The sequence below is a fragment of the Zingiber officinale genome, chromosome 5A (assembly GCF_018446385.1).
Source record: "Zingiber officinale cultivar Zhangliang chromosome 5A, Zo_v1.1, whole genome shotgun sequence".
Classification (NCBI taxonomy): domain Eukaryota; kingdom Viridiplantae; phylum Streptophyta; class Magnoliopsida; order Zingiberales; family Zingiberaceae; genus Zingiber; species Zingiber officinale.
Window position 1 is genome coordinate 940,257 of NC_055994.1, and position 10,240 is coordinate 950,496.

Here is a 10,240-nt window from a genome sequence, read left to right on the forward strand (position 1 = left end):
AGAAAAATCTGTGCTTATCGTCTTCTTCCTGATGTCAGTATTTCATCGTTAGCTTGTTGACTCTTGCAGTCTGCGTAGGACTGTTCTTGCTTGCTGCTCTTCAGATTCAGGCTGCGTTTTTTCGCCTTCTTCGACAGAAATGGCAGGGGGGATCGTCGGAGGTGAAGTGGGCAAGAGAGCGGAGCTCTACGAGGGCAGAGTCACCAGCTACTTCATTTTGGCCTGCGTGGTGGGTTCCCTTGGGGGTTCCCTCTTTGGCTACGACCTCGGCGTCTCCGGTACGCTTCAAAGCTCTCTCTGTTTTGTTCTGTGATTTAGGGAAATTGTTAGTGTTTGCCATGGATCTGTTTTTTTTCTTTTTTTTTGAGTTTGGAATTGGGGGTTGCAGGGGGCGTGACCTCCATGGATGATTTCTTGAAGGAATTCTTCCCTAGAGTCTACAGAAGGAAGCAGGCGCACCTTCACGAAACTGATTACTGCAAGTACGACGATCAAGTGCTGACTCTCTTCACCTCGGTGCTCTACTTCGCCGCGTTGTTCTCGACGTTCGGAGCGTCGCTGGTGACGAGGAAACGAGGGAGGAGGATGAGCATTCTGTGCGGCTCGATCAGCTTCTTCCTCGGGGGAGCCATCAACGCAGGAGCTCGAAATGTCCCCACGCTTATTATCGGAAGAATTTTCCTCGGCATAGGAATTGGATTCGGAAACCAGGTACTCTGCTAACCCTGAGATCGATTTACGGTCTGAAATCCTTTCTGACGGCTTGAAACTCCGGTGTGGACAGGCAGTTCCTCTCTACCTTTCGGAGATAGCGCCGCCGAAGATCAGAGGCGCAGTGAACCAACTGTTTCAGCTGACCACCTGCTCGGGGATACTGGTCGCCGACGTCATCAACTACTTCACCGAGAAAATCCACCCTTGGGGCTGGAGACTGTCCCTCGGGCTGGCCATGGCGCCTGCGGTTCTCATGTTCGTCGGCGGCCTCTTCCTCCCCGAGACCCCAAACAGCCTCGTGGAGCAAGGCAGGCTGGAAGAGGCGAGGGCGGTCCTGGAGAGAGTGAGAGGAACCTTGAAGGTGGACGCCGAGTTCGAGGACCTGAAGGAGGCGAGCGAGGCGGCCCGGGCGGTGAAGCACCCGTTCAGGAACCTGCTCCGGCCGCGGAACCGGCCGCAGCTCGTGATAGGGGCCCTCGGCATCCCCGCGTTCCAGCAGCTCTCCGGCATGAACTCGATCCTGTTTTACTCTCCCGTCATTTTCCAGAGCCTCGGCATGGGCTCCGGCGCTTCCCTGTACTCTTCCATCATCACGAGCTCCATGCTGGTGATCGGAGCGCTGATCTCCATGTCGGTCGTGGACCGGCTGGGGAGGCGGTTCCTGTTCATCGAGGCCGGGTTTCAGATGGTTACCTCCATGGTCGTCGTCGGAGTAATTCTTGCTCTGGAGTTCGGCCATGGCGCGGAGCTGCCCAAGAGCCTGGCTGTGATTCTGGTGCTCGCGATCTGCGCCTTCGTGGTGGCCTACGGGTGGTCGTGGGGCCCCCTCGGCTGGCTGGTTCCGAGCGAGATCTTCCCCCTGGAGACGAGGTCCGCCGGCCAGAGCATCGTGGTCTGCGTCAACATGTTCTTCACGGCCGCCATTGCCCAGTGCTTCCTGGCCATGCTCTGCCACCTGAGGTACGGCGTCTTCATCCTCTTCGCCGGCCTCATCGTGATCATGTCCGTCTTCGTCATCCTGCTCCTCCCCGAGACCAAGCAAGTGCCGATCGAGGAGATGTCGCAGCTCTGGGAGAAGCACTGGTTCTGGAAGAACATTGTGGCCAGGGATCAAGAACGGCAGCAGCAGCATTGAGAGATGGATTGCAAGGAACACTCTCAAGATAATGTTTCAGCTTTTATATTTCTGTGAAATGTTTAAAAAATTAGACGGAAAATATTTGAATTGTCGATTCGATAGGTCGGCTTGGATAACGGTAAGAAAATGATATCGTAGACATAATTTATATATCTGGAATGATTTTACAAATACCATTTTATATTTATATATATTTATAAAAGAAAAAAAGAGTAATGCCTTTTTAATTTTGAATGAAGAAGAAGAAGTAATTTTCGAATATATTTTTAATTAAATATTCCGCCGAATCTCCACCTATAAATTTATTCCCTCTCCGGTCTTTACTCTCGCTTCTTTCTCCGCCGATTCTCCGCCCGAACTCCGCGAGACGGCATTGCTGCTATCCATGGAACGGTGAGCCGCACTCTCCCACCCTTTTCTTCTCCCACTTTACCGGTTGGCTTACGGTCTCTTAACCTCGTCGTAGCCATGGCAGCGCCATCGGGGACAGCTCGTCGAAACAGAACCTGTATGTCAAGGAGCCCTCGCCGTCGTCGGGGCCGGCCGCCAGCGAGTCCGAGCAGAAACAGGTGTGGGATTTCCCTCCTCGTGCTTTTCTTTTCCCGCGGAATGAAATTTTAGGGCGTAGCTATATTATCTGGTTATGGTGGATTAGGATTGGGTTCTCCAGATAACTAAAGCCCTAGAAAACTTTGAAGTGAATTTGGCGTTCCCTCTTCCTTTCTTGTTGGAGCGAACTTATGGACGGTAGTTTCCTTGTTCAGTGATCGGGTTGATCTTGAAAAGTATAAATGCGATTGGTCTCTGTTTCGATGAATCTGATTTCTGATTCTAATGAGAACTGTAGATGAAAGACATATAGGTAGATATGTGGTAATTCTTGATTCAAAAGTAGCAGAGGATATGTTTTGATATTGTTCTAGCTATCATGTTTCTTTTTGGATTATTTTTCATGTTTGGTGGTGCATTTTCTAATGGTCGAGTGGATAAGTCTATTGGTTTTGTTAGTGACCTTCATGTTGATAGGAAACTTTGCTGCTTAGAGAGCTTGTGATGCTGTACTTCGTGCTTGTCTAGCATTGAGTCAGATTGTCATGCAATGACAACAAGTGAGGCTGGCATTGCAGTACTGTTGTTTAATTTCTAGATATGAATTTAGATTTCGCAGTGGATATCTATCTCTTCCTTTTTCAGAGAAAATAGTTGTGTTCGTAATTTGAATGCCTAAAATTGTCAGTGGTTGTTAATTTTTTGTAGCATAATGAAGTCTACATTAGCTTAGCAACAGCATACACTTTATTTCTTTCTATTTAAGTTTCGTCAAATTAGCCTTCGCTTTAACTTTCTCATGGCGTGGTCAACAGTGTCCTCTTTCTTGGTATAATGTTGTGAACTAGCATTTCTTTGATGCACTATACAAAGTACATCTTCCGATTCCATTTTAAATCTTTATGAAAAAAACTGACTTGGATAGGAACCATTCCTGTGACCATGCATATCGATTTTGATTGCAAGTTGTTTTTCTTCTTGTTTCTTGATCAACTTTTGGTATAATCAAGTGTATCTTCTATGGAAAAACATTAATACTTGTTGAACCTTCATCATGTTGGCATTTAAGGTTGTTCTTGATAATGTATTGGATCTTGATGAAGATGGCGATGACCCCAATGATACTATGACAATTGGTGACACTTCAGACTACAAGAACAAACAACCTATGAGATACGATACAGACTGGCAAAATCAAGTAAAAGTACAAATACTCGATACTTGTCTTTTCTTCCTATACCATTAATTATCTGGATATGAAAGCACTTCTCAGATTTTTTTTCTCTCTGAATCTAGGATGTTTTGTCCACTGATGCTGCTGCTTCTGGTGCAAATAGTGGTTCGAGCCAAAATTATGATGCAAAATTGGATATCAGTTATGTTGACGGCGCTGATAAAGATGACTTCTATGATTCTGATTATGTTGCTGACATGGTTGAGAGTTTGGCCAGCAAGCTTAATGATATGAACCTTTCAACTGGAGTTGAATTGACGCTACCAAGCTTGAAGAATGCTGCAAGTGAAGAACTGGGGAAGAACAAGAAGAGTGGCACTGTTGAAGATGAGATTGATATGAAATATAAATCATTTAAGCAATTTGACATTGTTCAAGGGCACTCAGATCACCATTTCGGCTTTGCAAATGTGAACATCAATGTAAGTACAATCAATATACTCTCACTTCTTGTAGTATTAATTTCTTATTGTTGAACCCCCTAATTCATTTTCTTATTCGTCACTAACAAACAGAATTCAAAAGAGTGGGTAAGAAGGATTCAGTATGAGTGGGAGGCTCTACAGAAAAATTTGCCTGGTACCTTATCACTCTGCATTTTAGTGAATTGTTGATTTTTTAAATGATTGTTTGTTGCAAATATGTCATTCCAACTTCATATTCTTGTGTTTGTTTCCAATTTGTTTCATTACGTTTGTGTCGTAAAGTCCATCTAGTTTCTGGTAAGAATTTAATCAATACAGACTTATCGGGTTATATTTTTTATTCCTAAATACTTTTATTTGGTTAGTTAGGCTGGCATTAATTGTTTTGTGCCCACATTGATTGGTATTAACTGATAGGTTGGAAACACCAGAAAAGTTAAGACTCAAGAGACAAATGAACTTTCCTCATTGTTTCGTTATAGGAAAACAAAAACCTTACTAAGCTGACGTGAAGTACCTAATCAGGTATGGCATTGTTTCAGATCTTGACTTTTTGATCCCGAATAGCTGTGATATTTTATAACCAAGCCTATGTGATAATAGATAGCATTTTAAGAACTTAATTCCCATGGCCGGCCTGCGGAAGAAAATGCACCTGGGGAAAGGCTGCTCACGAACTATGCAAATTTGTTGCTTCCTTAACCAGAAATGGTGGGACAAAAGGAATGAATTGCGGAATTGTTTCAATATAACACACACACTTTGCTTCTGCCCAAATTGAGCTGAAACACTATTGTGAACAATTTCCAGTCAAAATCTGCATCATTGTTTTTCCAAAATCTAAAAGATGAATAATATAAACAATTAATTCTAAAAAATTCAAACTTTCCCTCTCACTGAATAGGGAAATCTTTTTCTATCCATTACTGCCAATTATTTTTCTTGTGCTTGGCTGAATTCTATGCATTTACAGGATATAGCTATTTAAATTAGTTCCACAATTAGATTTTTAGGTTGTACTTAATCATGGGAACAAAAAGAACAAACTTAAAGTTGTTAACTATGCACATGCGTCTATAAATTTAATATTAAACAGTAAAATCTTATGTTTATTCACTGAGCTACTACTATTCACTAAAGACTCTTGAGTACCACAGAGGCAATTCAAGTCTATTCTGCTGCAGTGCTACTTCAAATTATTCATTACAGTATGCATGACTTCAGCTTCAATTTTACCAAGCCTGTGCGGAAGAGTTCATATGTTTGTACGTGTTCTTATCAACAGTTCTCACAATTTCTGGACAATTAAAATTGAAACATATACTTTTCATGTATCCAGCTTCATTATGTCTTTTTTACTTTTATTATTCTTGCCTGTTTGTTTCATCTGATGTTGCCTTTCTTATTTTTGTGTTTTTCACATACTGAACAGAGATGATATATGTTAGAGTCTACGAAAATAGGATGGATATTTTGAGGGCTGTTATTATTGGACCAGCAGGAACTCCATATCACGATGGTCTTTTCTTCTTTGACGCATACTTCCCTCCGAATTATCCCTATGTACCTCCAGTACGTACCATTTTTCACTCTACTACTGCAGAATCACATAAGGTGAGCCAAATTGATAAAAAAAAAAATCCTAATATCTTGCAGGTTCTTAATTTTCATTCTGGAGGACTTAGAATCAACCCAAACCTGTATGAGTGTGGGAAGGTTTGCCTTAGCCTTCTAAACACTTGGCCTGGCAGAGAATGTGAAATGTGGAGACCATCAAACTCGACAATGTTGCAGGTCTTAGTTTCTATTCAGGCTCTAATTCTAACCGAGAAGCCATTCTTTAACGAACCAGGAAATGAAGGAATTGAAAATACAGTGTATGGTAAGCTTAATTCCCTCGCTTATAATGAAGACGTATTCCTCCTATCCTGCAGGATAATGTTGTACTCCCTGAGGAAGCCTCCAATGGTATGTTAGCATCATCTTCAATGCTGCTCTGTAGCTTTTACAAAACCTATTCCTACACTCATCCTCCTTGTGCCATTTTTGTTTTTACAGCATTTTGGTGACTTTGTGGCTGGACATTTCCGTTACCGGGGGCGAGCTTTCTTGTTGGCATGCAAAACTTACATGAGTGGTGTTCCGGTCGGATTAGAGCATGTCATCAAGGAGCCCCCGCGTCTCTTCCCGGAAGCATTCAAAAACTCTTTAAAGGCTCTGTTTGACGTTCTTCTGATGGAATTCACTGGTAAAGGAGCTCATTGTGATGGAATTCAGTGATAAATTTTGCAATCAAGCCAATTCTCCAATTTTTTGCATTAACGATCTAAATTAGTTTCCATGTAAATAATACCTTAGATACTGGTGAGCTGCAGATTGTATGGTTTCATCATTTGAGTTGAAAAATTTTAATGAACTCCAATGAACATTATAACAGATTTTGAAAGGTAGAATGAAAACTTTTATATGCACTATATTTAGGTTTATTTTCTTATTAGTTTGATATTATGGTTATATAATTTTCCTTAATAGTTTTTGTTATAAACTTGTGTGAATAGACTTTCGCTTTCTGTGGTAATATGATAAAACAGTTTGTTATAATCCAATATAACGGTTTGTAAATATGCTAAATGTTACCGTCGGCGCCGCCTCCTTCGATATTTTCACCATTCGATCGAGCTCTCAGCTTCGTCCATGGCGATGACCTCGTTCTCGTCCCCTCTTTCTTGGGCTTGTGCCCTAGCCGCAGTCCTCATCCTCTCCTCCTCCACTTCCTGTTTCGACATACCTTATTCCGATCACTGTTCGTCCTCCGTCCCGGAATCCGCCCCCTCCGACGGCGCCTTGGATTCCTCCGCCTCTTTCCAGCTCTCCTTGGGCATCGTTTTCGGAGCAGACGCCCTCCTCGGAGGAAACTCTTCTGTGTTTCCTACGTCGTTCTTCTTCCGCCGTCAGTTAGTCCTCCCCACACAGACTCCCGGCGTCCTCCAGATCGCCGCCACTCTCATTCTCCGCTCGGGAGGCGGTTTATCCACCGTCCGTGGCAGGCACGTGATCGAACGCTCTGATGTTCACTTCCACCAGGTCCGACCTCGGTTCCCGCGGACTACCTTCCTCCAGCGTGGGATGGTCAGATTCGATCTCTCCGGCTACTGGTCCGAGGCCACCGGAAAGCTTTGTATGGTGGGGAACGGCCATGGAAGGTCGTTTCAAGGTAACAATCTCCAACTTTCTGCTCTGTTTAAGCTCGATTACCCGAAGATTATGAACATTACTTCGAGCTTGATCAAGGGGAATTTGGAGAGTCTAGATGCTTCTGGTAGCTCGAATCATTTCGATCAAATTTCAGTTTTGGCATATGCTCCTAGTAAATATGAGTACACACAGATCTCTCACGCAAAGAATTCTTGCAATCGAGTGAATGCTGAGTCTCTAGGACTTCAATCTCATTCTTCATGCAACTATCTGAGGAGCCTGTCGAGGATGCAGTTTGAGTTGCATTATGAAAAGAATTGCTCCTTGAGCTCATGTGGCCCGTTTGCTCAGAGTTCAAATTATACTCCGTACACCATGACTTTCCATCAAACGCAATGCATGGATGATGGAATGGTGCATGGCTACGTTGGCTTCTCAAATTTGAGCAGCTTCTATCTGGGAACTCGCTTGATCCCAGGGAAGGCGCTAGTTAGTGAAGGGTTTTGGGATTTTACAAAACAGCAGCTTTGCCTTGTTGCTTGTCATATACAGAGCATTGAACATTTGCCGGCCGAATCTACTGTTGATGCTTGCACAATTAGGATTTGCTTGTGGTTCCCTGCTGTATGGTCGATTGAGAATCGCAGAACTGCTGTTGGGCGAATTTGGAGCAACAGCAATGAGAAATATTCAGGATATTTTGAGCCAGTTTCATTTTGGAGCACTGACAATTATATAGGTATTCTTCCAGGTTTGAATTACAATTACACTAGATTGGAAGATGCAAGGGAGTCTTGTGCAAGTGACAACTCTAAAAGTGCTGGTAAAGAGAAATATCCTGATGGGAAAACTTTTCGTGATTTTAGATTTGGTGCATCTGTTTCAAATTCTCAAGGAAAAAGGGAAAGGAGCTATTTTAACCCGGTTTCAATAGGACAGACAGTCTACGGTAACATATTTGGACAATACGGGGCATCTTTACCTGTGCCATTTGATTCTGAAAGTCACAGTCTCCAAAACATAAGCTATGAGATACAATTAATGTTATCATCTTTCAGTATGAATGAAGCTGTAAAAATCTCAGCAGAAGGAATATACAATGCTCAAACTGACTGCTTTGCATGGTTGGTTGTGGCTATGTTACTTCTTTGGTTGCTAAGCAGCAAATGGAAAGAGGTGAGATAATGGACTGTGGAATTATTATTAGCATCCAATTTGCTCCTCTGAAGCGCAGGGCAGGGGATAAAATCACTGGCACAATTAGGAGCACACGAGACAAGATGGACCCATTATTCTTTGAACCGTTTGACATTACATCATCAGCTATCTATACAGAGCAGGCAACTCAGTCAATATGGAGAATGGATATAGAAATTATCATGGTTATGATTTCTCTCACACTGTCATGTGTTTTTGTTGGATTGCAGCTCTTCCATGTGAAGAAGAATCCAGAAGTACTTCCATCCATATCTATTATTATGCTCGTCATTCTCACTTTGGGGAATATGATTCCTTTGGTGCTGAACTTTCAGGCTTTGTTTAAAACAAGTGCCAATCAGAATGTTTTATCGGGGAATGGTGGATGGCTCGAGGTAAATGAGGTGATAGTAAGGGTCATAATGATGGTTGCTTTCCTACTGCAATTTCGCTTCCTTCAACTTTCATGGACTGCAAGATCAAGCAATGAGGCCTGGTGGGATTTATGGTCAGCTGAGAAGAATACTATCAAAACATGCTTGCCTTTGTATTTGGTTGGAGGACTGATTGCCTGGTTGGTTCACATCATTCATAACCAAGTTCATGGAAGAAGACCTCTTTATGGTAAGCAGCTCCATGATTCTCTTTGGGGTAGTCTAATATCCTATGCTGGCTTGATACTTGATGGTTTTTTGCTTCCTCAAGTTATCTTCAACGTATACTCGGGCTCCAGAGAAAAGGCTCTTGCCCCTTCCTTCTATATTGGAACTACTGTTGTTCGAGGACTGCCTCATGCTTATGATGCTTATAGAAGTCGTTATTATGTTCCTCCTCTGAACTCATCCTACATATATGCTAGTCCATATGAGGGTTTTTATTCACTGGTATGGGATATCCTTGTTCCTTGTGGAGGAATCTTTCTTTCAGTGCTAATATTCCTTCAACAGAGGTTTGGTGGTGCTTGTATTTCTCCTTTTAAAAAGTCGATAGAGCCTAAATCGTACGAGTTAGTCCCCGTAGTGGCCTCTTAGTATACAGACATCTAATGCCATACAAAAAAAAACACACACACACACCAGCTTATTTCCATAGTGTAAAAATTATGTTTGGACTCCATGACTGTCATTTCATGAATGCTACATTGAAAGGGTGTTGTATAGTGCACTTGCCTTTCACTTATCTGAAAGAAAGAGAAGGAAAATGTGTTTGGTGCCGCACACTGGTGCACCTTGAATGACCATCAGGTGATGAATCTCTCATTTGTAGCTGAGCTATCGGAATTCCTTCCTTCTGATTTTCTTTACACGCGATTTCATCCATTAGCTGGTCAAGAAGTTAGTTGAATTCCAAGTGAGTAACTACTCAATTCTATATCATTCATTATCAGAGTTTTGTACTAGAAACTAATAGCATTTTTCAATTAAATGTGGTGAATTCTGCCTCGAGATAATTGATACATATTCTAAAAGACAAGTACATTAGTTACATTTGTGCTTGTTATGTTTCATTTAATTTTATTTTGCTTCTCAAACTGAATTTAGTAGTCATGCTTTAACATTGCAATCAAGGTTCTAAAATTCGTTAGGCGCTAGTCGGGCGTCATCGAGCGCCTAGCGCCTAGGCAGGGACTAGGTGTCGTTAGGTGAATTCTACGGTATCCATATAAATTACATAATATATCATTTACTATAACTTCAACACAATAATATTAAATTTAAAATGAATTCAAAATTACACAACTAATAAAACATTAAATTTAGAACAAGTTCAAACTTTAGAATTATACAA

General features: G+C 42.1%; 4 protein-coding genes across 6 annotated transcripts; all 4 read left to right on the forward strand.

The window, feature by feature from the left end:
• LOC121979226 (sugar transport protein 14-like) lies at positions 1-2,004 on the forward strand. Its single transcript, XM_042531180.1, has 3 exons — positions 1-278; positions 389-711; positions 785-2,004. Exons 1-3 carry the CDS (start codon positions 140-142, stop codon positions 1,847-1,849), a joined length of 1,527 nt encoding a protein of 508 aa, XP_042387114.1. The 5' UTR covers positions 1-139; the 3' UTR covers positions 1,850-2,004.
• An 88-nt stretch (positions 2,005-2,092) lies between these two features.
• Positions 2,093-6,512, forward strand: LOC121979227 (putative ubiquitin-conjugating enzyme E2 38). 3 transcript variants are annotated; one of them, XM_042531182.1, is made up of 8 exons: positions 2,093-2,245; positions 2,319-2,421; positions 3,471-3,599; positions 3,698-4,057; positions 4,151-4,214; positions 5,493-5,632; positions 5,717-6,028; positions 6,119-6,512. In XM_042531182.1, exons 1-8 carry the CDS (start codon positions 2,238-2,240, stop codon positions 6,338-6,340), a joined length of 1,338 nt encoding a protein of 445 aa, XP_042387116.1. In that variant the 5' UTR covers positions 2,093-2,237; the 3' UTR covers positions 6,341-6,512. The 3 variants fall into 3 exon arrangements, with proteins under 3 accessions (XP_042387116.1, XP_042387117.1, XP_042387115.1); XM_042531183.1 differs by having other exon boundaries at positions 2,328-2,421; positions 3,471-3,605; XM_042531181.1 differs by having other exon boundaries at positions 3,471-3,605; positions 6,119-6,511.
• A 242-nt stretch (positions 6,513-6,754) lies between these two features.
• LOC121982664 lies at positions 6,755-8,440 on the forward strand. Its single transcript, XM_042535787.1, has one exon. The coding sequence runs from the start codon at positions 6,755-6,757 to the stop codon at positions 8,438-8,440; it is 1,686 nt and encodes a 561-aa protein (XP_042391721.1).
• Positions 8,440-9,483, forward strand: LOC121982665. The gene has a single exon (XM_042535788.1). It carries the CDS (start codon positions 8,440-8,442, stop codon positions 9,481-9,483), a length of 1,044 nt encoding a protein of 347 aa, XP_042391722.1.
• Positions 9,484-10,240: the final 757 nt, after the last annotated feature.

Excerpts from the sequence above, each read along its gene's own strand:
- LOC121979226 (XM_042531180.1), top strand. The coding sequence starts at position 140 with ATGGCAGGGGGGATCGTCGGAGGTGAAGTGGGCAAGAGAGCGGAGCTC. Across the intron at positions 279-388 it reads CTACGACCTCGGCGTCTCCG|GGGGCGTGACCTCCATGGAT; the intron begins GTACGCTTCAAA and ends TGGGGGTTGCAG. Across the intron at positions 712-784 it reads GAATTGGATTCGGAAACCAG|GCAGTTCCTCTCTACCTTTC; the intron begins GTACTCTGCTAA and ends CGGTGTGGACAG.
- LOC121979227 (XM_042531181.1), top strand. Across the intron at positions 4,215-5,492 it reads TCTACAGAAAAATTTGCCTG|AGATGATATATGTTAGAGTC; the intron begins GTACCTTATCAC and ends CATACTGAACAG. Across the intron at positions 5,633-5,716 it reads ATTATCCCTATGTACCTCCA|GTTCTTAATTTTCATTCTGG; the intron begins GTACGTACCATT and ends AATATCTTGCAG.
- LOC121982664 (XM_042535787.1), top strand. The coding sequence starts at position 6,755 with ATGGCGATGACCTCGTTCTCGTCCCCTCTTTCTTGGGCTTGTGCCCTA.
- LOC121982665 (XM_042535788.1), top strand. The coding sequence starts at position 8,440 with ATGGACTGTGGAATTATTATTAGCATCCAATTTGCTCCTCTGAAGCGC.